Source organism: Melanerpes formicivorus, unplaced genomic scaffold (genome assembly GCF_026170545.1).
Source record: "Melanerpes formicivorus ecotype bairdi unplaced genomic scaffold, bMelFor1.0.p_v2 SCAF_2, whole genome shotgun sequence".
NCBI lineage: Eukaryota > Metazoa > Chordata > Aves > Piciformes > Picidae > Melanerpes > Melanerpes formicivorus.
Window position 1 is genome coordinate 45,932,946 of NW_027142354.1, and position 27,162 is coordinate 45,960,107.

Consider the following 27,162-nt stretch of genomic DNA (forward strand, 5'->3'; position numbering starts at 1 on the left):
TCAGTGAACATAGAGAGATACTTGCAGATGTGATCACAGCTCTTTACATTCCTACATTACTCCTAAGTGCCCCCAGAGAGAGTGATATTGCAGAGGGTGCCTGAGTACTTTTGGGGATCCCAGGCTGCATTTGGGAAGCAAATCGTTATTGCTTGTGTTTGGGGACTGAGAGGGAGGGGCAAGCTTGTAACCTATAAAGAAGCTACCAGTTAATTTCTAATAGTTGAGATCACTGGCAAGACAATTATTAAAGATCTAACAATATTAGTGTATTTTCCCCGCTTTACAGTTACATGGAAATGATGAAGTTTTTGTAGCAAGCCAGCTTCATTGTCACATTTTTTTTTTGTTTTTTTTTTTTCACTGTCTCATTCAGTCCCACTGATGTGAATTTGACAGGTTTGGTGCGGGATAGTGGCCAGCAATATGTGGTCTCTGCTTATGGCTCTTTTCAGTAATCAAGGCATATCAGCTGTTAATTTCAAAATCACCATACACAGTTACTAAGAATAGGCATTCATGCTGTACCAGAATCACACACAGAGCTAGATGCATTTCGGAAGTTGCTTTCAACAAAAGAAATAAGCTTCTTAAAATCTTTATGCCTTTAAACAACGTAATACATCTATTCAGTGCTCGTGAGGAAATGCTGCTTAGTTCAAGAAGTGATTATTTAACACGACTATGTAAAGACATTCTGTGGTGAATCTTTAATAAAAATACGAGCTGGTTTGCAGGTACAATTCTCTAACTTCTCTCAGTAATCTTTTTCTTTCTTTCCTTCCTCCACCCCCCCCACCCCCCACGCCAAATTAAGACATCAGAACACCCCCACCCCCCAGTTTCATCACTGAATCCTTTGGAATTCATTATTACTTCCAAGCTACACATTTAACATCACAGAAAGGATTTGTTTGATCCAGAACCGTAAAAGTGAACTACTACAGCAGGAAAAGCAGCATTGCTTTTCGGAAGAGCATCAGTACCCGAGAACACACGATTCCTTACCTGAAAGCTTTTGGTTTACCTGCAGAATATGTGTCTTCTTAGCCTTAAAAAGTAGGCAAGCCTCTCACTAGCACTAATGTTACTCCAAAAGAAGGTGTAATAGGTCCTTTATGTTGTAATTTTCACTATTTGTATGCATGAAGTCTGCTGAGCCTGCTCACGTAGGAATAAATAAATAAATAAATAAGGCAGCACAAACTGAAGAGCCGCGAACATGTGAAAGGGAAAGACCTCTAGTGGCCACCACCTGAACTTAAGGAAGGCTTCCCTCTAAGTGCTAGACAAAATGGTTGGGTACGGCACACTGCAGCTGATCTTTTTATGCGTGCCTTTATCGCCTTTCTGATGGGACAAGAGCATTAAGGGAATCGGAATTAAACAGATAATCTGAGCAGCACCAGGTGGAAGTTAAATTGTGGTCAGAGGAGCTAGTGGGTCTTTTGTATCAGTTCTAAACTGCTGTGATAAAAAGTTCTAAGTAAATCTGAAAATTGTTCTGCATGCTCATCTACTTCATGGTCTCTTAATAAAATCAAAGCATTTACAGCAGGATCACTTTTAAAAGAAGAATTGAAACTTCAGCAAATTAAAAGACATCAATAAGGTAGATTCTTCACTCTCTGAAAGGAAAACTGCAAATAATTAAGCTCACTCTTATTGCTCGAGATATAAATGTCTTTGTGACTTCCAGTAAATTACAGGGGATTACAAATCCTAGGATTTTAAATCACTTTACATCTTTCAGCAGTTTTCAAATTTAGGAGTTGAGAAAATGAAAATATCTTGTTTAAGTTCAAAAGAAGTTTTGAGAGATGAAAGTAATAGCACAGTTCTGTAATAGCTCCTTCAACATTTGCAGAATGAAAAAAACCCAAATAAATCATCTTTCCTGCCATATGTCTTCCTGGGAATAACATTTTTTACTGGATAATCAGAATTTTTTGAAGCTTATATATGTTCTTGTGTGAATTCCTAATGGAAGGATTCTAGGCAACGTCTAATGCGTTCCAGGAGTCTTAAGGTGATATTGATACTTTATAGATAAACTTTTCTTGGCAGAATGTGTGTTTCCATGGGTGTTTCATAAATGATGCAGCTCTCACCACAGCCTATCCCTGGGTAGCTTTTGATTTATTTTCAACTCCTTAACATGTCTTTTTCACCTTGTCAAAGCTTGAATATTATTTTTTTATATATACCTAAAAGGATTTGTTGAGCATTAAGAGTCGTTCAACTTCAGAAAGAATGCAGTCTAATATCTTAAGTAATCTGCATGTGTTGATTTCTCTCTGGTTTTCTTTCAGAGTCATTTTGTGGCATGTATGACAGCAATCTTAGACCAGATGAACAACCAGCATTATTCAGTTTACATTGAAACTTTCCAGACAAGTTCAGAACTAGTGGTGAGTACAAAATAGTCATGGAGACAAAAGATAATTTGAAGGATTTTATTTCCTGTGGAAAATCAGTAGTACTGTTTTGAAGTATCTTGTCTGATTTTTCCTAGAACTAAGTCTGTTTCTGTATGTTTTCTGCCTCTGTGCCCCTGTGTTGCCTCCCTCTTCTCATAGTGATCTTGGACTACAGTATTGTCAAAAATTTGGAAAACCGTCATTGTCGCTTCTTGTTCCTAGCACCAAGGCAGTAATATAATCGCAGAATCCTGTGGTTCTATGGTTTGAGTTGGAAGGGCCTTCCAAAGGTCATCTAGTCCAACCCCCTCACAGTGAGCAGGGACATTCTCCACTAGATCAGGTTGCTTAGAGCCTTGTTGAGCCTGACCTTGAATATATCCCGGGATGGGGCCTCAACTGCTTTCCTGGGCAACCTCTTCCAGTGTTCCACCACTGTCATGATAAAGAACTTGTTCCTGACATCCAATCTAAATCTCCTTTTCTCTTACTTCAAAACATTGCTGCATGTCCTGTTATTCCAGGCCTTTGGAAATAGTCCCTCTCTGGCCTTCATGTAGGTCCACTTCAGGTGGTGGAGGACAGCTATTAGGGCTCTCTGGAGCCTTCTCTTCTCCAGGCTCAGCAACTCCAATATTCTTAGTCTGTCCTTATAGGAGAGGTGTTCTCGGCCCCCTGATAATTTTCATAGCCCTCTTATGGACCCACTCCATCAGGTCCATGTCCTTCCTGCATTGAGGGCTCCAGAGCTGGACATAGAACTCCAGGTGAGGTCTTACCAGATCAGAGTGAAGGGATAGAATCACCTCTCCTCACCTGGCGGCCAATGGCATATTTGTATTATGCTGCTCTGAGGTGAAAAAAACACATGAACAAAATCAAGTCTCAACTAACTGCACCCTCCCTCCCTACTTTCCATATGGTGATGCATTTCCACTTTTCATTGTTGCTATTGAGTCTACTTCTGGTTCAAATAATGTACACTAAATGCAGTAAATATCATATTCTTACAACACATTATTTTATGCTACCTATTTCTGATATAATTTAACAAAACTTGGGGTATATTCTAGCTTGTACCATTGACCACTGTTCTAGAAGGTTAAGCAGTCCTATGTCTGTCCTGCTACACTTCTGACAGAACTCTGAAATAAGTTTGGGTACTGGCAGGGGTTTTGATTACACCATCTACAGTTTGTCCATGGAGTTAACAAGATTTACCCCTTTTCCTTTCTTTCTTAAAGTCAGTGTGGTGCCATTACTGAAATGCTAACAGATCAAATCTTGGGTAGCTTTTGTAATTCTTCATATGTTTTAGTTTAACTTGAAAAGCCTAACATAATTTCAGCTTTCAAGCAGGTTGGGTACTTGGTCCTAGAAGTTTTATTAATCTTTATACTACTTCAGCAGTTCTGCTGAGGAAAACATTAAAAAAGGCATTAATAAATTTAGTGGGTTTTGTTGGTTTCAAAGGATTGGTCTGTTGTCTTCTCCTTTTTTTTTCTTTTTTTTTTCTTTTTTTTGGTTCATCTCTACCATAAATATATGTCAGTGAATATGACAAAGAATGGTTTTCAAATAATGCTGTTGAGAGCTATCATTTACTTGGCTCTCTGTAAGTAATAATGCAAGAAAGAGTACAACCTTCACAGAGAGCTCCTTGTGAGGTCTCAGTAATAGATGATGACAACTTGCTAGTCTCACAGTTACATGAAGCTGGGGAAAATTGATAGAAAATGTATGCCTTATGGCAAAACAACTAAAAGCTCACTTTTGGAGGGGTTATTTGAAAGACTGGGTTTGTGGCTGGATGTACTGGAGACAGAGTTGTGGAAGAACTGAATCTTAATTTTAGGAGGTTAGTGTGGAAAGCAGGCAGGAAGAACCATGGAGGAGATTTAGAAATCATATTAAGATGATGAGACAGCATTCTATGTTCTAAGGTGATTTGCTTAGAAGTTCAAGGGTAAAATTGCATGCAAATGTTACACATGAAATGATTATGTTCATTTTAGAGAAGTTCATTATACAGTGATCTCTAAATACTTCCAGGAAAAGAAGTACTTGTTTTGTTTGAAAGCTTTCTGTCCATGCCTTCAGTTTGTCACAAGCCCACAAGCCCTATGAGGAAAGACTGAGGGAGCTGGGATTGCTCAGCCTGGAAAAGAGGAGACTCAGGGGTGACCTTATCACTCTCTACAACTACCTAGGGAGGTTGTAGACAGGCAGATGATTGTCTCTTCTCCCAGGCAGCCAGTACCAGAACAAGAGGACACAGACTCATGCTGCACCAGGGGAGGTTCAGGTTGGATGTTAGGAAGAAGTTCTATACAGAAAGAGTGATTGCCCTTTGGAATGGGCTGCTGGAGAGGTGGTGGAGTCACCGTCATTGGAGGTGTTCAGGAGGAGACTTGATGGGGTGCTTGGTGCCATGGGTTATCTGTTTGGGTGGGTTAGATTGTTTGATGGGTTGGACACGATGATCTTGAAGGTCTCTTCCAACCTGGTTTGGTTTATTCTAAATAAAGGTTTATTCATTTAGAATACTAAATATGGACTAAATGACCTAAACAAAAACTCCTCTGTTTTTCAACACTTCTTTGTGCAGAATGAGACTGTTTTGCTAATTAATGATAAAATCAACAGCTTTACTCTAAAGTACTGTAAGTTTTTGTTGCTATTAATTTATGGCTTATATTCTTTCAGGAATGACTTTTAGTTTTCATTTGGAATCTGAGACTGCTGTGTTACAGAACTTTACTTTCAGTCTTGGATGTCTGATACTGATATCAGCAGGAATTCTTCCACTGATGTCCCTGGAAGGAAAGAGAAGCCCTCTATCTTGGTCCTTTAATCAGAGTAGGAACTTTGTGTTACAAAATCACAGATACTGTATTTTGATTTTCTAGGACTTCTTGATGGAAACATTCATCATGTTCAAAGATCTCATTGGAAAGAACGTTTATCCTTCAGACTGGATTGCAATGAGCATGGTGCAGAACAGGTAAAATGGGGCTGGATCATCAGCGCTTATGTTCCATTTGCTTATGAAAAAGAAACTGGTTCCATATCCTACAAAAAGTTTGTATGTGCAATTTAAGATGATTGTATAATTGCCATCTGGTGAATGCCAAAGATCATCATCTGAGATACTTTACTGACAGTACATTAAGTAGCTAGCTATGTGTTCTTAGTTCACATACTATGGAAAGGAACAAAAATGTGTTGAACAGTGAAGTGGAAGCATGTAGTGTGTCTCCGTGTTGATAGTCAACAGAAGCCAAACTGTAAGAGGCCTTTGAATCTTAAATGTACAATTTCTGCACAGGGTTAGAATGTCCTCACTAATAAATCAGCAAGTCATTGTAATGCCAGAGTTGTCAAACACAATTTTCTTTCCAAACCAATGTGGTTGCTGGGGTTGCTGAAAGGTTTGATGATAAAGACCAAACCTTTGTAGGAGGAGGTTGAATCCATGGTGCTTACAGTAGCCCACATCACTGAAGATATGGATTTCTATGCTAGAGATCATGTGGGATTTTATCATGACTGATTACTTCAGACTCATCCTCCGTAGGTCAAGATGGCATCTAAGGAAACATTTGTGTCGTCAAATTTACCATGCTCTATGCTCTATGAGAGCTTGCTGTTAATAAGTCTTTGAAGTCTTATAAAGTTGACTGAAGGAAATATCTTGTGGACATAAACTGTGCAGATTGTACACCTTTACCCACAGCTAGAATATCTGGTTTGGTATCACCATGAATGACGGTGGCATAAACAGAATATTGCTTGATTTCTGTTTAGCGACAGGACCTCTGTTGCCTTGATATTAGGATTGCGAGTAAGTGAAATTTCATATCATGTAGATTTTACTGGCACATGAACTCTTCAATTCATCATTTCCATATCTTGTCATACTGAACTGTAAAGAAATGAGATCTTTGTGGACCTCCACCACTGATAATGTTTTGAGACAGCTGGCTTGGCCCAACATATCATAGAGGGATTCCTTTAGAGTATTTTGGAAATAATGCTTGTTTGAAGAGGAAGGAAATGTTCTTACCTTGAGGTGTGAGTTCTCTGGTTTATTGTAAGTATCAGGTAGAAATGAATGTTTTTGGCAACAAGAAAAGGCTACTATATAGTGTGCATGATAGGTTTTGTGAGGATATATGTCCTAATAATTGTTCCTAGCCATTCTGAGGAACTGACTGTGTTCTTTCTGTCTCTAGTCAATAACAGAGGAAAGCAAGGGACAGTTGGACTGAGAATACAAACTAAACCACATGGCTCAGCGAAACAAAGTTGGTTGGTTCAATTTCTTTATTTGTAGAACATGCAGGTGAGGAAGATTTTCCTCAAAATTTGAACATGTTAAAGTTTTACAAGCATCTGCAAATGTAAAAGAAATTGAACAAAAAAGTAACCATCAGCATGTGTCCACCTTACCTTGTGGATTCATTTGTTTTTTATATACCTTATTTTGTCTTTATAATTAGTGGATATAATGGCTAAAAGTCTCACTGAAAAACACCTGGATTTGAGGGGAAATCACTTTATTTATGTAGGTTTTTTTTTTAGTTGGATGTTATCTTCAGGGCTGAATTTATTCTTGCTTCTTGTTCTCAAGGAAACACTTTGAGTTTATATACTGGATCAGTTTATGAAGTGAGCATGCTTGATTTTTTGAGCAAGACTTCTGTTGGTGAGGTGGATTTTGGTCACCTGCACTATCATTATTTTAATTTTGTAGAAATGGCAGTGATATCAAGTTTTCTAGAAGTCTCAGAGAGACTAGTCTGAGAAGTAAATCTCAAAGGTGCTTAGATTCCTAGAATTAACCTAGAATCCACAGATGCTGTTTGTTTGGAATGTCACAGTTATGTAATTTTACTCTTCCAGATTTATAATAGTGAAGAGGAGAGAACAGAGGATACTTAACAAAACTGCTAATGTCCTGGAAGTGTTTGGTTCTGAGGAAAAGATTTGCTAGGAAATTTTATGTCATTATAATATCAAATCTTGATATTGGAAATGTATTTGTCTGGGATTTGAATGGAATAATGTTTAATGAAAAGGTTTTTCTGATTTTGTGATTTATAGTGAGGTTCTAGTGGGTAATGATGATGGCAGTGAGGTGACAGGGTCCTAAACCCCACTTTCTGTGACTCATGTGCACAAACATTCCATCAGAGTGATCACCAATCTCTCTTCTGAGGTGGGTAGATACACATATGCTGGTGGATATGTTCATTCCAGATAAGATTTTGTGAACTGATGGCAGTTGCATCCCATTTTTTTTTTTTTGTGAGCCAGCCTATAGAGGTAAAATCTAATTCAGTGCACGTTTTTATGCTGCTGCTGCAATTTGCAATTATTTTTGGTGTAGCAAGGATTACTCTTAAAAAGTGTCAGCTTAGTATTAAAGTAACCTAACAGTCCTCTATTGCATGTAAGCATATCAAACCTTTAATGTGTAAAACTTTGACTTATCTGGAGGGTGCTTTTAGTATTCACAATATTCACAAATACAGGAATTTCTTATGTTCTGTGAGGGCAGGGGAAGCATCAGTCCTTGTTCAGAGACTATGCCTTTGGGGCTCAGGGCTTCACCTACTAGTATCTGTATAGCCTCATTTGTGGTACGGTATGCTTGTTGCTAAAACCTCCTAATGGCTCTGAACTTGGTGGGATAATTTGGTCCAGGCAGGCTTTGCTGCTTATCCTGAGCTGAACAAGTCAATTGAAAATATTTAAAGAAAAAGGTAAGCATTTAAAAAAGAGGTTTAGAAGCTATTTAGCAGTGCATCTGTAACCACACTGCTCACCTAAATTGGCTTAACACTGTTTATTCTCTTTGATTATGTTGCTATTCCAAGGATTACATAAGGAAACAAGTTATTGATCTTACTTTCTTGCTTTAATTTTATGTTATATCAGCAACAGGGAGGGGAGGAGGGGCAGGATTTTTGTTATAATTTTTTATAGAAATGTAATTTTGTTTCTTTTGTTTGGTTCTTTTTTGAGGGGGCAGATATTCTGTGAAATAAATAGGAGACTATTTTAGGTTTCTCCATTTGTTTTGCTACCATGATTTGCTCTAGACCAGAGAAGTAGCAGAGAAAAAGTCACAAGAGATCAGGATGTGTTAAAATAACGGTGAGAGAACGAAATAAATTGAAAAACCCAAACAGCACCACAAAAAGTGTTAGCACAGCTGAAGTTTTGCATCTTAATTCCCCTGTTCTGAGCAGGAGGCTACATGCCTCCTGAATGAGGTTTGTTACCTTCTCTCTTTCTGAATTCAAAAAAATATTAGTACATTCTGTAAGACATGTCTGCAGTGTAACCCAGCCAGTGGCAGAGTGTAGCTGGCACTTCTTCCCTACGGGCATTCCACAAAACCTGACAGTCTCCCCCAGATGATCTTGTGTTTTGTTCCTAGCAAGGAAAGTGGGCACTGAAGGAATTTTGCTGTAGGTTATATTGCAGTACAGAAATGTAAAATCAGAGTGCAGTTACTTGGAGGCAGAGGAAAGGCAAGAGCATAACGAGTACTGCAAACTTGAGCCTGTTTGTGGGTAAAGGGTGAACCTAATAAGCAGAGCACTAATTACTCTTATACATGAAAAGAGACTGTACATGTGTGGTATCGTGGGTATTTCTACTAAATGTTAGGTGCCTGGCACAGAGAGAGGAAAAGAATGAGAGAATGACTTCCTGCAAGGTCCAAAGGAAGGGAAAATGGACACATTCATGTCCAGGAGAAACTGTGCTAGGCAAGTAGAAAAAATGGGAGTAGAAGCTTACTTGACTAAACATAGTCAAGCTTTGTCTTCATCAGGATGGATTGATTTAACTCAATGAAGTAAAAAACCATTATAAATAACACACTCTTTGCTTTCAAAACATGTTCTGGTTCCATAAGCCCATTTGGGAGAAGCACCCTTGTGTGTCCTGGTCTTACTGGACTGGGAATATTCCATCAGCAGCTGAGAATCAAACAGGGGAATCAGCTACCTTTTGTTTCTTTCTTTCTTCCATTACCAGCAAGATGGGAAGAACATGTTTTTGTGGCATGCAAGTGGGGCAGAACACTTTGGGAAAGAGTAAAATGGTCACTGAGGTCATAAGGATGTAATATCAAAGTTATTTTTGTGAACCTCCATGGCAGACTTAATTAACTTTTGTTCTAATGAAGGTTGCTTACTGCACACTTCTTACCAGTTGCTACTGCTTGTATGTGCACTTTATTCCACTTCTGGTACTTAGATAATTGCCTATTAGCTTATTAAAAGCAGTAATTCCTAGGAACAGGGCGTTTGTGGGGAAATGCTTTGCTAGTATAGGTAGTACCATCTAGTCTGCTCTGCTCTCTCTCAGCTGTTCATGATTTTAATTTAGAGGCACATAATTCCTCCCAGGGAATTCCTATAGTTTGCTGTCAACATGAAGTGCACAGGGAGTCAGAGTCACTGAATAAAAGAAATGGTTGGTGGAGTTATCAACTAAAGGGAAAAACATTCACATCCTTCCTTCTATTCCTCTGGGCTTTGAAATGGTAATTGCTTCAATAGTTAGAAACTACTTGATCTTATCATAATTAGTACCCGGAATTAGGTTTGGTTAGTGTCCAGTCTGAAACGGCATATTAATCACTTTAATTCTTTTGGAGTCCATCTGAGATTTTGAACCTTGTTAACATTGTATTTGAGTATTTACAAATAAAAGGGAATGAGTTTTCACCAGTACATTTCAAGGTCAGATCAGATTGTTGAATAACTCCTGAGAGATAGCACTGCAGGGTATTTTCTAACACCAGTATTTAGGCCTTTTCTAAAATATGTTTTCATTACCTGTATATCTGAGTGTTTTCAGACATCTGTCAGAATTGAGTGCTCCCCAGCCCTTTTTAAGTCTAGCTTGGAAGATTTAGTGCTGGAGGTATTTGGCAAAAGAGCTGAAAATGTTGCCAATTTTCTTTCATTATAGATACTAAAAATAACTGCTTATTCGCTGATGAACTGCTTTGTAACACCCTCAAGACGTGGTTCCCATGTAGCTCACATGTTAGAGCTGCATTATTAATTCAATAAAATCTCATTATGGCTTCATATTAGTGCTGCCTGCATCCCCAAGGACCTCACCATTCTTCAGACTGCCAGGAACAATAGATCCTGTTGGTATCATTAGGTCCTAGCCAGGCAACATAGTGAGGCAGAGCGAGTTTCTATCAGTTACCTAGCAAGGGACTGCAGGGGTTTCTTATGAAAAGGCCAGTTAGGAATTCCAGACCTGAGTGTTTTCATTGATTATCTGTCAATGTCTCTCTTAAACATGGCTTCTGGAAACCATGTTTACCATGCTATACATAAGGATGTCTCTGAACAGCTCTACCTTTGAACAATAGAAGTCTTTTCAGAAGAAATAGCTGCTTCTTGTATTGTCCTGTGAAGCTCAAAAATATGTTGCTGTGTGCCTTACGAGAAGATGACATTTTTCAAGTTGTAGTCTCAGTCTTAAAGTAACAAGCACATGTAACAAATCCAGTGGCTCTTGGACTGCTTTTTCTTGAATATTTCTGAAGAGAAAACCTGAACAGCTGGCAGTCACAATGGAAGTCTACTGAACAATGATATTTATAATAGAGTTTGGGAGAAAAGAGTGACTGAACACAGGAGGCAGAAAGCAAGGAAACATGCCTTTTTCAAGCAAGAAGATTAAGAATTTATGGGAGATACTGCAAATTGTATAGCTACTACCAACTCACTAGATTTCATAGAAACCCAAAATGTCTCGAGGTGGAAGGGAGAAAAGCCCCAAATTGATGAAAATATTAGAGCTTTTTCTCAACCATCCATCTTTCTCCGGATGGAAATGAAAGTTTATAATATTTTAATGCTTTAGAGATATTTGATACTGTGATGTGTTTGTTGTCAGTGTGTACGGTGACTGCAGGCACTGCTGGATCTGATTATACACAAGGTACACACATTCACTTGATACAAGTGTGTGTTATTGTTTACTCCAGCTGGTGCTGCAATATGGGATTCGGTTTAGAACAGTTACGATGAGATTTTAAAATCAAGAGTACCACAGTAATTATCAAAATAGGAAAACAAAAAAATCTCATCTTGAATGATTTGATTAGTACTATGAAGTGGTTCTGCTATCATGGGAAATGTAGAAGAAAATCCAGATTCCCAGCTATGCTTTAAGAGTTTGCTTTAAACATTGCCTCATTAGTTATCTTGCAGAGAATAAAAAGGGACATTAATTTATTTGTTCCTAACAAGGGAAAAAAAAACAAACCACAAGCAGCTCAGCTTAGTTTTACACTTGTCTTTAAAAGATGTATTGGAATTTAAGATTGATTTATGTAACTAAAGTTGGATGACTGTGTTGCAGTTTATTTTTCACAAATAAGGCAGAATTCACAAAGCTGATCTGCTGTATACAAGTAACTCCTGTCTTTGATCTCATTTTCCTCTGGCAGCTTTTGACTGGCCTAAGCACACTTGATAGAAATGCAATTGTTTTTCTTCAGGGCTTGAATGTTCAGGGGGGCAGAATGCATTTATGCATCAGCTTATGGCGTATTGCAGAACTTTGTCTTTTTAGTAAATGAAAAGTATATTAAGCAGCAAGTGTAAATGTCTAATAAAAGTATTCCTTTATGTTCACAACAAGGTAAATGAAGCGTTCTAACAAGTTCAGACACTTTGTACTGTTTAGTCATGGCTTTAATCATGTATAGTAACAAGATATGTCCTTGTATGGTTTGATTTTGCTGTGAGACTAAGAATGTCCTTTCTGAAATGCAGTTTCCCTATTAATATAAAATCCCTTTCAGAGGCAAAGGATATGTTTTTAATTATTATTCATCAGTTTTGTTTCTGGAATATTTGGTATCCAATGTCTCTATATTGTCAGATTTGCATGTCCTTTACATGAAATCCAGGGAGCTCTGTTTTCTAGTTGTTTTTTGTAGTCCCTATAAAAATCAGTACTTGTAATATGGAAAATGACATAAGCTTAGTTCTGCGAATGTGGAATAAGGCAGATGAAGAGGCAGTTGTTTCACTGTGGGTTGCAAATTTGCTTCCATGGAGAGTCACACTTCCAGCTGTGGCTGTCATGTCTAACTGAGTCATTCAGTTCTTTGCTGTTAGTTGTAAGCCTGGCAGAGACCATCTCTTCATCTGTAGGTGTTTGAGACTGGTTGTGCCTGACGTAACCTTGCTTCTCAATCACTTGCATCTTTCTAACACCAAATAGTACAAGATGCTTACCCTGCACTAACTCTTGCCATGTGGCAGAGTTACCTACTTATCAAGAGTCTCAACACTTAATTGTGTGGTTGCTGCAGCAGATCAGCTGCTCAGCAAGGGAGGCTATTGCAGATCACAGTCATTGTACACAATGGCTGCCTCATGTTTTGAGTGCTGTCATTTGGTCTTTTATCTAAAATGCAGAGATATAACATGTTGTGAGATATCCCTTTCCTGCTGCAGAGTATCTCATCTTTCTTAGTATTTACTGCTAGGAAGTTCCTGTTTCTTAAAGTATAAGGTCACCTGAACTAAAACCCAAGTCTTCAGTGGAGAGAAAAACTCAACACAGAAAAAAAAAAGATATTGTTAGTTTGATGGTTTCCAAAAGGCACTAAGATAAACTGTTATTTTTCCAGTTACAACTTTAACTTGCGTGTAGAAATCTCTAAGGGTCTTTGCTATGTGGCCTGTTACGAAATAGGTTTTGTATATTTTCAGGTATTTAAGAACATTTGGGAATTAAGACAATGAGCAGTGTTTTCTACACTATAGAACATATGTACAAATGAATAGTAATTTACCAAAAAATGAGACTACCCACACAAAATATGTCACTACAGAAAAGACTGAAAGTACCACTTTACTATTCACAATTTTCAGCAGGTGTTGTAATTGCTCTTGAGTGTCTTTCTGTATTCCATTTTCTGATGAGTAACTTTGGCCAGCATTTCATGGCTCCAGAGATTTTCAAGGAATGAAATCTATATATTTAACATTATTTTGAACAGCTATTTTGGTGTCTTTAAAGAGCAACATCACAAACCAACCCTACTGAAGTATTATGCATTTGCTGCATAATGATCTTTCTAAGAAGCCATTATGCGCTGATTCAATGCAACTTCTTCTGTATTGATAGTTTGAGCTGTGAAGTGGTAAACTCAAGTCAGCAGCAATTACATGAGAGGCAGATGCATAGCTGGCTGTACCTATAATTGCATGTCATATTCTTAGCTTCAGAAAAAGCTCAGATTTCCTAAAGTAGAGAAATCCTGTATTCTAGACAAAAGGTATTCACTTGAAATATATTTTCAACAAGAATACCTGAAAAAATCAAAACTACATGGTATGGTGAGACCACGCCTGAAATACTGTGTTCAGTTTTGGGCTCCCTAATTTGAAAGAGACAGGGATCTACTCAAAAAAGTCCAATGGAGAGCTACAAGGATGATTGTGGGTCTTGAACATCTCTCCTGCAAAGAAAGACTGAGAGATCTGGGGCTGTTTGGTCTTGAGAAGGTATCTCATGAATGTTTGCAAATGTCTGAGAAGTGGTTGTAAAGGTGAAGGTGTGTCTCTTTGATGGCACCCAGTGATAGGACAAGGAGCAACAGGTATAAGCTAGAAGAAGCTAGACTCCACCTTCAACATGAGGAGACATTTCTTTACAGTGAGGGTGACACAGCAGTGGAACAGGCTGCCCAGAGAGGTTATGGAGTACTGTGTCCAGTTCTGGGCCTCTCAGGTTAGGAAGGATGTTGACTTGCTGGAACGAGTCCAGAGAAGGGCAACGAAGTTGGTGAGGGGCTTGGAACACAAGTCCTATGAGGAGAGTCTGAGGGAGCTGGGACTGCTTATCCTGGAGAGGAGGAGACTCAGGGGTGACCTTATTGCTCTCTACAACTACCTGAAAGGAGGTTGCAGCCAGGTGGGGGTTGGTCTCTTCTCCCAGGCAGCCAGTACCAGAACAAGAGGACACAGTCTCAGGCTGCACCAGGGGAAGTTCAGGCTGGAGGTCAGGAGGAAGTTTTACACACAGAGTGATTGCCCATTGGAATGGGCTGCCCAGGGAGGTGGTGTAGTCGCAATCACTGGAGGTGTTCAGGAGGAGACTTGACAGGGAGCTTGGTTACATGGGTTAGTTGATTAGGTGGTGTTGAATGATAGGTTGGACACGATGATCTTGAAGGTCTCTTCCAACCTGGTCTGGTCTATTCTATTCTATTCTATTCTATTCTATTCTATTCTATTCTATTCTATTCTATTCTCTGGAGACTTTCAAAACCTACCTGGATGCATTTCTATGTGGCCTGCCCTATGTGATCCTGCTTTGTCAGGGGTTTGGACTCAATCTCTGGAGGTCCCTTGCAACCCCTTACATTCTGTGATTCTCTGATTCTGTTGAAATATAATGCAGGTATAGAGAATGGATTTCAAAACCAGAAAAGCTCTATAATGAATGCAAAGAAAAAGTAAAGCACAAGTAAAAATACATTTGTCTTTAAGGTTTTATGGTGAGATTGCTAATAAAATACAGAGTTACTTAAAAAAGAAACCAAACAAACCCTCTGAGATAGCATTATCCACTATGTTATCCTTTAGTTTCATGTATTTCTCCAATTTTAATCCTCTGATATGTGAAATAATAAACATATATCTAGAAATAGGCCCTAGAAAAAGCATGAAAATGTGTTCACCAAAGTATCACCTCTGCACCATTCTTAGATATATAGAAATAAAGACTCAGTGATATGTACAAAAAAGTACAGTAAAGCTAATGTCAACAGATGGGAAATAAAAATCACAGGAAGTATAGAGAAAGTAATGCCACAGTATCATTTCAGACTTCCTTCAAAAGTGGGGGCCACAGGGGGTTCATTAGTGTATGGCATCTTGATATAGCCACAGTAAGTCATTACTTTCATGGGTGGTAACTGAGTTTCAGCTTTTAATCTGATTCCCAGACTTGATCCAGCATGAAAGACATCACGACATTTTAAAATTGTTTATTAATCCAGAATATTTCTGTTTTGCAAACAACTAGCTGGAATGCACACAAAATAAAAAGAGAAAAAAAGGAAAAAAAAGGGTGAATGGATCAAAGACAGATGATGCAATATAAGGATAATTACTGAAAATAGCTTTAAAGTGAAGTTATGTAGAGCAGAGTCCATTTGTACACTTAGTTTCCAAGTTGAGAAGTTTCTTAAAGTGGGAGAGCTTATAGCAGCCTTATAGCAGATGGAGACGTTGGAACTACATGGTCCCTCCAACCAAAACCATTCTTTGAATCTAGGAATCTTAAACATCATATTTGCAAAACAGTTTGGCATAAATGTGGTCCCTGATATGTATTTCTGAGATTGTATTTTTATTCTTAAATCAGAGATGAGTAGTTCTGAAACATGCTTAAGGTTATAAGTGCTGAAGGAAAAGATACATACAAAAAGACCTGACAAAATCAGGAGATCTTGAACGGAAACTTCCCTTTCATAGCACCAAAGTAATTGCTCCTTTTTGGCTTTCTCTAGCTGTTGCTTTTGTGCTGCTGTCAGATGTAACTCTGACACTACATAGCATGTATGATTGCTTTGTGTCTTTGGCCTATGTGTTCAAGGTAAATTTTCCATTGTTAATAATAAGCAAAAGGAATGGTAGATAACAAACAGTGCATAATTGAGGCAAGAGAAGCTGGATAACAGTTATTTTTAAGCAGTTGTTCTCTTACCATTCTGTTTGGATAGATTCTCTGGCTGTCCATTGAAGAATAATTTTGGAAAATGATAGTTGTTTTATTATCAGAATTCAACATGAATGGTACAAAAAGTTATTTTTCAGTCTCTAGTGATACTGAGTTGACACAAGGGAGTAGTATTATTAAAGCATGTCACTTTCTTTGAACCACTGGCCCTATTTTTCCAGTTACAGAGGAAATGGATCAATCCTGAAGTGTTGCCATTATTGTGCTCTCAATAACTAGCTTTCACATAGCTACAAGGCTTTTGAACAGTATTTGCATCTTGCATTGCCCTTCATTTCTCAGTCAGTGATAGCTTGCCACATGATCAGGCGATAATTTCTGCTGTTGCTTCAAAAAGAATTCTGTTATCTTTTCACCTGATTTCTCAGGCTTTCTCTTGCTGCTCCATTTTGGTCACTGAAATAATGAAGTGTGTGTTTTTACTTCCTCCTGTCACACTTACCTCTTGCATGATCTCTATTTTGTGTATTTTACATCTTCCACATTTAGTTTAGAGTTGCAGAGCACTGTTTCATTGACAATGATCAACATTTGGGACTGGGTCTGAACCACTTTGCTAGTCTTATTTAACATGCTGTCTCGTAGCTTTGCACACAAGAAGGAAAAGGGAAGAAGACAGAAGCCTACAAGAGAATCAGCTGACTTTGGCTATTTTTATTTTGTGCTTGTTTCATGTTTAAATACCTACAATGTGTCCTCTGAAAAGTATTTATATCAGGTTGCTACTATATGGTCAACATAAATTATTTGGGAGTATTATTTCACCTCTGCTATTCCCTACTTCAGTTTTCCTGTAATTGGCTCAGTGGCAAAACTGTGTCTATCAGAATTCAGAAAAGATCTTCAAGATAATAGTCTATGCATTTCCTAGGCTTTGCAAGAACTCCCCTCGTATTACTAATCTGCTCAAGTACAGGTTATACTGAAGAAAGTGCTGACTGATCAACCCAAGGGGATTACAAATGAATGCCTGCCAGACTGAAGTTAGTGTAACGCTTTCTGACTTCCTTTCGTGGACCAAATCTGTAGACCAAATCTTCTGAGGGAAAAATCACTTAGGGTTTGTGGGGAAGAAGGTCTGAGTTCTAAAATCTCTCCATGTGTGTTGATTTCCAGATATGATTGAAAAAAGACCTTTTTTTCTTGATGATTTTAATTCATTAAATGCATTCTAATGGTTTTCTTCAGGAAGAGCTTTCACAACAACACAAGAAACAACATTCTTGTGAAGCTTGATCTATTTTCTATCTGATCATCCAGTAGAAGTTTGTCCTTGATTTTTTTTTCCACCTGCCCTTACATCAGTGTGATCACAGTTTTAGAAAAAAATAGCAAACATGATTTTGAGTTAATGCTAATAAATCCCTAAGTGAACTAACTCAGCCTTCACCTCATTGATGCTGTGAACCCTCAAATAGTCTTGGGAACTTGAAAAGACTTTTTAGAGCGTCTTACTGTGGTTGGACATCTGCTTTAAAATAATTCATGCTTAAGAGTCTGAGGAAAGTCTAATTAATGATTTTGGGAAGGTTTGTAATTCTGTACCTGATTTAGGCACCTTTCCCAAAATAATTTTGTGAACCCTGAAGTTTTGATGTATGAAACTAAGTGCAGAAAAAAGCCAGCTTTTGGAACACCTCCAAAGAGCAGGCCATGACAATTGAAGGGTTTATTTGTTATTTGTTTGATGTTGTGGTGGGTTTTTTGTTTGTTTGGTGTTCGATATTTATTTATTTTTTTTAACTGTAATTATCTCTGGCTTATGCTAAAAATAACTTGGAGTTTCAGATCTGTATTTTAGGTTTATCACCGATTTGCACTTCAAAAGCAAGGACAATGTGCAGACCTATTTTACTGTTAACTAGAGTCATCATCTAGTAAGGAATAGCCTTGAAACCCATGTTGCTTATAAAGAAAAAAATTGTTTCTTTGCTCCATCTCAGCCCTTCTCTTTCATGCTTTTTGAGCATTTTTCAATCAATGTATCAATTTTTATCATTTTTTTTTTTTTAATCTTAGGATGATCTGTACATTTTCAGCTTTGTCTTACATTATTTACATCTGTTATTACAGTGCTGCACTATCCCCATTTATTTTCATATATGTGGATGTATATTCTAAGTACACTTGCATGGGGTTTTATTCATGGGGCTTTCTTTCAAGCCAAAATTTGAAAGAATTTTCTCTGGCAGAAGCAGCAAGCTTTAGAAAGCTAAAGGAGGTAGCAGCAATCAAACATTGGTGATTCTGTTGCTGTCCTGAGACAAAACTTTGCCTTTTCATGCTCTTACTATGCCTAGAGACAGGCTTTTGAGAATCATTCACAAATCTTAAGGCCTAAGAGACTGGTGTGAATGCTAAATTAGAAGGATCAATTCCCATAAACTCAGGAAATATTGTGGAAATTATTGTGGGTAAAAGAATTCCAACCTGTTTAGATCTCAATTATTTAAATGGATGAGAAATTGATTCCATATTAAGGAACTGTAGACAATTTATCATGGTTAAACACTTTCAAGACCATATTTGTTATCCTGCATAATTTTTTTAATTAAGGGGAAATGTGGCAAGAGGAGAAGGTTAAACAGAAAAAACACCTAATGACATTATCTGTATGAGAAATCGAGATCTGTTGTTTGGTCAGTCTAAACCAGTCTAAATGTTCAAAATAAAGCTGAGCTGCAATCCCTGCTTCAGAGGAAAGTTAAGCTCCAGTGATCTGTTACTGAAGCAAAGGAAATTAACTTATATTACACTGTGACAAGATAATCCCTTTCAGTAATTTTTCACAATAATGTCTTCTGAAGTCAGACAGTGCCTATTGTGTCTTTCTGAGCTGTTCTGGGACACACGTTTTACCAGCTCTTTTCTAGCTTTATCATCTCCATTATGTCAGTTTTAAGTCAGAGAATCCTAAAATGGCTTTGGTTGGAAGGGACCTTAGAGATCATCTATGCCAAACTTCCTGCCATGGGCAGGGATGCCTCTCAACTAGACTCATTTGCTCAAGGCCTCACCCAACCTGGCCTTGAACACCCTTCAGGTAGGAGACGTCCGTAACCTCCCTGAGCAACGCGTTCCAGAGTCTCACCACCCTTACACTGAAAAACTTCTTTCTCAGTTCTTTCTAAACCTATTCTCCCACAGTTTAAAACCAATTCCCACCTCATCCTGTTGCTAGACACCCTTATGAAAAGCCCTTTTCTACCCATCCTGTAGGAACCCTTCAGATATTGGAAGGCAGGTCTAAGATCTCCCCAGAGTCTTCTCCAGGCTGAACAACCTCATAGTAGAGGTGTTCCAGCCCTTGGATCCTCTTGTGGCTCTTCTCTGGATCCATTCCAACAGCTCTCTGTCCCTTTTATGATGGGGCCTAGGATGCAGCCCTCTTGATGCAGCTTCGGATACTATTTGCCTTCCAGGCTTCATGAGCTTGGTATGAATGTATGGTATGGCTTGGTATGTAAGGAATGATGCCTTCTCCTATCATTTGACTTTAACTCTCTCCTCTTGGATCAATGCTTAGTTCTTTCATTAGGAATATGCTGTCAGTAGTAATTAAAACTGTATTTTCTCTTGTTTTCATCAAGATCTCCTTTTAGTTTCATACCTGTGGCTGGTAAATTAATCCCCCGTTTAGGTGAAAGGGGAGACTGAGGCACATGGAAATGAAATCATTGAGGTCATGGCATTGTCAGGAGCCAGGAATAGAATTCAAACTCACTGCCTAAGTGACTTCCAATGACAGAAATAGATACACCCTTTAGGCAAAATACAAATGCATGAAAATATTTGGAACTTGACAGCCTGGAAGTTTTGCATGGTTTCTGCAAATGTGTCATTCCAGTATGTCAGATAAAAATATCCTTGAGAATGAAAGGGATAGTCACAGAAGATAGCTTCCATATAATGGTATTGTATAGAATCCTGTAAATAGTTTTTATATTATCAGTAATTTTTGCTGATCAGTAAACCTTGGTGTTTCTTAGGTTTTCTTGAGGCTTTTTATGTATGGGTAACGTGAAGCCGCAGTTAAATATGACACACAAGAAATAGTTCCATATTCTGAAATAGATTTGCACTAATAAATTCCACATGTATCTAAGTTACCACTATTTCTACTGCTCCTTGCATGATATTTGTCTGCTAAAAGACAAAATTCCTAAAGGTATAGGATGTTTGAATGCAAGACAAATTATCATCACTGAATCAGATTCTGCCAGCACAGGATATTTAGGCAACATGTTTCACTGTAGGTACTGGGGGTGCTTGTAAATAAGGGACACAAAAAAAAAATAAATCTCAGAAATGTAGGAACCTGCCCTCTGCCTCCTCCTACCACAGCAAAAGACTTCCTGGGTGAAAGGAAATGCCACTCCGATCAGCTCAGCTGAAGAACTTGATTACATGAGTTGGCAAGAAATACACTGTGTAAATCAAAGGGGAATGCAGAGCAATAATGTTCTACAGAAAAGACATGAGGCTGAAAGGGCCTTGACCCAGAACTCCTACTCAGAAGAGTCATGGGGATACTGACAGAGTAACACAGGGGTATCTGCCTCACTGTGTGTTTTTTTTTGTGTGTTAAATCAGACATTCTTTTTAGAATCCCCTTTTCTTGCAAAATCTTGAACTGTGTCAAGCATCAGCCAGTTTTGCAGAAATAAATGTACCCGGATGAGTGGAGCATTAAGGAAGAATGTGTTTATTTTCTAGTAGGTAGTGTGGAGCAGCTGGCAGAGAAAATCATATTTTCCAGAGTAAGACTTGGTCACATAAAAAGCTAAAAGGAAGTTGTCATAGCCTGTTCAGACCAACACAGGCTAAAACTGCACTTCTGTGATTGCACAGAGCTTACCTAGGAGAATGGTGATAGCCTGCAACAACCACATTGAGCAAAATCAGGCTTCTTGAACTGGAGGTGATTTGATGATGCTCAGCATTTCATAGATCAGACGCCTACATCAGCCAGTGTGCTGGGTTGAGGCAGCCCCCTTCCCCACCCCTGGCAACAATAAACACTCAGACAAACGGATTGCAAAAGTGATGGAAAGTTTAAATAGAAAGCAGTGAACCTTTACAGAAAAGCAAAAGCAGAGTGACAAAGAAAAATCCCAAAGCAGACCCAGAGAGACCCCATCCCCACCTGAGGGTACATCCGAGACCCCCAGGGCTCCTTCTTCCCCCTCCCACTGCTAGGCTAGTCTCAGCTGGCCAGATCTGAGACTGCCCATCCCCCCGTGGCCTTGGGCCTAGCAAGGCCCAAGGCCAGGAGATCTCTCCCCCATGTTACCGACTGACGGAGGAGGAAGAAAAGAGATAGTGCTAGACTCCGCACTGGATCTTATAGTGGTGCAAAGGATTGTGGTATGAAATACTACATAATTTCCTGTGTCCACCCCTCTGGGCTGGACTTCTGGACACAGGAAGTAAACATTGCAGGGGGGCACCCAGCTCAAACGGTAACAGCCAGCAAGCTTAGCTGAGCTGGTGTTAGAAGATTAGATCAGACTATGCCCCAGACCAGTAGGAAGAAGCTCATCTGAAAGTGTGGGATGATGCAGTAGAGCAGCACAGCACTCTTATATGTCCCTTCCCTTCCACCAGTACAGTTACTGTAGCAGTTAAAACTGTAGTGTCCTGGAAAATTAGGACTTGGCAAGATGTAACACTGTATAAATTACTTCATCGCCTTGATGAGATCAGCCTTACAGAGGACTGTTAGGTGGACGGAAAGAAAATACTCTTCTTGAGGTTTTTCTCCTGGGGAACTGTAATCATAACAAAGGATTTAAGTCTAGCCAACCAAGTTCTTGCCCTAATTGAACCAGTGCGCTGCTTTGGGCTATCATGTAGTGGTTAAATAGGATTCCTTGTCATATGGCTACTGAAAGCTTTTGCTTTTTCCTCCCTCATTAAGAAACTAAATTTAGCTCTTGCCATTTTTTTGTAATTTTTTTTTTTTTTTTTTGGGTGATGACTAAAATTCAATACACTGACTGTTCTGTTTCTGGTAGTGGCTCATCAGTGGCTGCCAAGGGAACAGTATAACAACAGAGCTGGGAAGAAGTAATGCTGCGTGCTGTGTTCTCCCAGCCTCCAGTGACCGATGATGTTTAGTAGTCCTCCTTCATTTTTGTCTTTGATGTGTCTAATCACTCTTAAGCCAGTATAAAATTCCAGCATTCATGGCATTCTGTAGAAATCAGGAATAGTGTGGCCAGCAGGAGCAGGGAAGTCATTGTGCCCCTGTACTAAGCAATGGTTAGGCCACACCTTGAGTACTGTGTCCAGTTCTGGGCCCCTCAATTTAAGAAGGATATTGAGACACTTGAACATGTCCAAAGAAGAGCAGCGAGGCTGATGAGAAGTCTTGAGCACAAGCCGTATGGGGAGAGGCTGAGGGAGCTGGGATTGTTTAGCCTGGAGAAGAGGAGGCTCAGGGGTGACCTCATTGCTCTCTACAACTACCTGAAAGGAGGTTGCAGCCAGGTGGGGATTGGTCTCTTCTCCCAGGCAACCAGCACCAGAACAAGAGGACACAGTCTCAGGCTGTGCCAGGGGAGGTTTAGGCTGGATGTTAAGAAGAAGTTCTTCATAGATAGAGTGATTGGCCTTTGGAATGTCCTGCCCAGGGATGTGGTAGAGTCACCATCCCTGGAGGTGTTCAAGAAGGGATTGGATGTGGCACTTGAAGCCATGGTTTAGTTAGTCATGAGGTGTTGGGTGACAGGTTGGACTCGATGGTCTCTGAGGTCTTTTCCAACCTTATTGATTCTATGATTCTATGATTCTATGAAATAAGTTGCATAGCTGAGCAAGACTAGTATGAAAACTCCCTCTTTTTGCTGATTTTGAATGCACACTCTGATTTTGTTCAGTGCTTTCTAGTGCTTCTCTGAGAAACAGTGAGCAGTGTCTCCTATCTCAATGGTGCTTCCAGTTTTATAGATTATTCCATATTCCTCCTCTCACCCAGTGCCCCCTGACTTAAGAAACCAGCTCCTAGGCACAAACAATTAAATGTGTTTGCTTCTTTCTTTCTCATGTTTATTTGTTTGTCTTTTTCTTTCTTTTTGTATTTATCTTTTTGAGATGGAGACCAGAACATCACACACAAGCCAGCAACATACAATACAACATACTATTGACAGTAACCGATGGATATCCTATGGTCCCTTTAATATTTTGCTAATAATTCCAATTATTGAATTATGGCTTTTTCTGATGCTGCTAAATGCTAAGCTGGTGGGGCTTTTTTGGTTCTGTCTGTTGCAACACTTAGCTGTTCCACCTGATTGGTAAGAACTAGTTAATAGTCACGTGTTGGATTTGAAGAGCTAGGATTTGTTTTTACTTATGTTCACCTCTTTCAGGTTGCAGTAGGTTTGGTCTTCCGGCATTTACCATAGAAATATTTCAGCTGAAAGCTTTGTAAAATGTGCCCAATGAAGCAGAGGGAAATGGATCACTCCCTTTTAGAATTGTATATTGAATGAAATGGAATTATTTCAATAAACTTTATAAATACTTAGAAATACAATTGTCTTTTGATTTGTAATGTGCTAGAAAGTTAGAGAAAGAATTTAGCTTTAGAAACAGGACCTAATCTTGCTGCATTAATAGTGAGCCTAAATAGGTGCTGCTTCCTCTTAGAGGTGTCATCCTCCCCTCACCAGCTGTGAGCAAACTGAAAAGCTGCACGTACTAGCTTTAATTGGGAAAATGCAGTGGCAGCTCCTAACTAATACTGTAAGTACAGGAACTCTGTCAGCTGTCAAACCCACGAGGAGGAGGCAGTAGCACTTGTAAATTATTTGGTTTTGTCACACAGGAAGTAAAATTGTGGTTGAAAGAATGCAACATGGTGTGCAGCAGAGGCAAAGGAATTTTATTATTAGAACTATGGGGCAGAGATCACAAAAATTTGTGACAATTGTGTTTGATGTTTTTATGTATAACAGACTATAAATAACATGCCATGGCACAGAATGTCGTCTACTCTACTCATGTATGGGTGAATTTTGCCTCTTGTAGAGCTTTTGGTGTTTAACTGCATTTCCATCAATACTATATGTGGTTGGAAGAGATTTCCAAAGCTAACATTCATTTATCTGTATCCTTGCTTTTCTGTTTTAGGGTTTTCCTGAGAGCCATCAACAAATTTGCAGAGACAATGAACCAAAAATTTCTGGAGAATATGAATTTTGAAGTTCAAGTAAGTATATTTAGGCTTTTTAGCCAAGTCACGGTAGCATGTCTGGTCTGTCAGAACCCCTTGTGGTACCCTTCTGATGCAGGTATCAAAATGCCTGCTGATTGGAGTGTGGCAGGATTAGGCCATCTTTGATATGACATGAAAATGCTACTTTGTTTATCACCAGGCATCCTAACAGAGTATTTGGTACTGTGATTCTCTCAAAACTGGCAAGCAGAAAACTCTTATTTTTTTTTATTAGCCATCCAAGTGTATTCAGAAAGGCAATCTTTGACGTAATGCATGTAGCCTTTACCATGTCACTCCTATGTATCTAGGGCAGTAAGAGCTTAACTTGGGTTCCTGAAGTACTTAGCACTTACAATTTATTTTTATTTTTAGCTCGTGGTCTTCCCTGATTTTTCTATCTTTGTGTATTTATTTTCCTTTCTTTAGTAGTAGTTCTTTCGGAAATAATTTTAAATTAGGGTGACTTTTTTAGCTGACCCTTTTCCCTTTTTTTACATTTAACTATTTGATCATGTATCTTAGCATATGCTTGGCTTGCTTCAGAGAGAAGTGAAAATATTGGTGGTTTTCACCTTCATTAAATTGTTATTAAAAATGCAAATAAAGTTTTAGAGTCAGGATTTGTCACTAGATGCTGCCTGATTATCATGTGTGCTATAGACAGACAATGCACTCTCCAAGTATGGTATGAAAAGTTATTCCATTTCAGTCATTAAATTAACTGGGGTTAAAAAGAAATGTTTCAAGTTCCTGACTACAAAACTCGAAGCTGTTTGTTAGATAATACCTTATTGATAATTCAGTATGTTTGCTTAATGCATGTAACATGCACAAATCAGGTTTCATGTATGTATTTAGATTCAGTAGATTCAGTATTCCTAAGGTTGGAAGGGACCTCAAAGATCATCGAGTCCAACCTGTCACCACAGGCCTCATGACTGGAGTAGGGAGGACGCTACTGCCCACTGCAGGCTTGAATTCATGACCTTCCCATTAAGGGTCTTATGTGCTACCAACTGAGCCACTTGACTTCATAACCATGAAGGTTTTATTTATTGAGGTTTATATTTTTTGGTTAAACTTGCAATTTGTAATCTGTTTTAAGTGATTCTGTTCTACTGCATGTGAATATTTATTATGCTAAAACCTGTTTGGGGTATTGATCTTCATTCTTAACATAAACCACCTTGGCCACAAATATCTACAGAGCTATTTATTTTTGTGTGTAAGTGGTTTCACAGGAGGAATTAAAAAGACAATAATGAAAAGAAAGGAGAAGCATTCAGTTTGCATTGAGTTACAACAGCCTCCAAAATGTAGAGCTTAAAATTCACTTCTGGACACTCTCCAATCCTGACATACTTCTGATATAATCTCTCTTAGACTGTATCAATTTATTAATGGCCAATTTGTAACCTCTTGGGTTTGTATCACTTGATCATTTCTACTGAACAGTGTGTCAATAATTTCTAGAAGAAAATAAAATTAGTCTGGTGAACATCAGTATGTGTAGGCTACCAAAAAGATGCAGACTGCTGTTGAGACGGTGTATCTGTCAAAATTATATGGTGCTGTGCAATGCTTCTTTCACACAATGAAGCAGGAGGCTAAACCTGTGACTTCTATTTCAGACAAGTTTCCTGGGGCATTCTGTGCATTCCAGAATGTTATCAAACAACCAGGGATGTTGTAGTTCATCCCTGAGTGTTGCAGTTCAAGGGAATGTATTAATGTTTGCTCTTTAATTCATGACTTGTCAAATATCTGGAGGCTTGGAGTAAGCTAAACAACATTATAATAAATAAGCAATGCCATCTGAAGAATTGTAGAGCCCTTGCAGTTATTGCAAGAGACTTAAAAGTCCAGCTCAGGGAGGTACCTTACTTTTATTCCATGAACAAAAGCTCTGAAAACGTTCTAACCATACCGTATAAAAGCTGCTCACGGCTGATTTGGGAGTACATGTGCAAGTAGCATAACTCAATTTTGTAAAGAGCTGCAGCCTGATGACCACATGGGCTCTTTGCTTCTATGTCAGTCCTCTGGAACAAGAGCAGCTTGTGTTCCTCACCTCAGGTGCATTATGGTCAGATGCCTAAGGCTCCTGCTAGAAGAGCTGAGTGTGCAGGAGGAAGAACCCCAGTACCACCAGTATGTTCCCTGATCACTGGAACCAGTGGGCCAGATATCGGTTACATTAAATACTTCCTAAACCCAGAACTAAGGCAATCGCAAACCAGAGTTCAACTTCACCTCAGCTGTTTACATTGGGCTCTTGCTTCAAATTATAGAAAAAAATACAATCTGGAAATGTGCTTCAGCTATTGCTGAACATGGCAGAGATTTTAGTGAACTTGTTTGATGTGTTTTACAAATCATGTCCAGCTGTTTCTTGGTATGAATAAGTAATGGAGCTGTGCATCTAAATTTAATCTTACTTTTGAAAGATGCTGCATGCCTGTGCTACTTAAGTGATTACAAGAGGTCTAAAACCTACAGTAAAATACTGCATCTAGAGTTTCTGTGAAACAAATGGATTTTCATTTAAAAAAAAAAAAATAAAAGCCCCAACAAGAACTGTTCATTCAAGGGTCAGCGATTTAGGATGCAGCAGCCTTCAGGCAATCTCATCACCTGTTAGGGATATATGCACTGTTCATTTCTGATTTCAAAGGAGAATGAATGGGTAAAGTTCAGATC

General features: G+C 38.8%; 2 protein-coding genes across 2 annotated transcripts in view; one reads left to right on the forward strand and one right to left on the reverse strand.

Moving 5' to 3' along the window:
* Positions 1-1,209, reverse strand: part of INSYN2B (inhibitory synaptic factor family member 2B) — a 42,007-nt gene extending 40,798 nt beyond the window's left edge. Inside the window, exon 1 of the mRNA XM_068158670.1 lies at positions 1,009-1,209. The gene's annotated coding sequence lies outside the window, so the exon portion shown is untranslated. The remainder of the gene's footprint in view (positions 1-1,008) is intronic.
* The window catches only part of DOCK2 (dedicator of cytokinesis 2), a 184,153-nt gene that overhangs the window by 105,008 nt on the left and 51,983 nt on the right, over positions 1-27,162 (forward strand). The window contains exons 28-30 of the mRNA XM_068158666.1: positions 2,313-2,411; positions 5,330-5,424; positions 24,375-24,453. Of these exons, the coding sequence (XP_068014767.1) occupies positions 2,313-2,411; positions 5,330-5,424; positions 24,375-24,453 (273 nt within the window). The remainder of the gene's footprint in view (positions 1-2,312; positions 2,412-5,329; positions 5,425-24,374; positions 24,454-27,162) is intronic.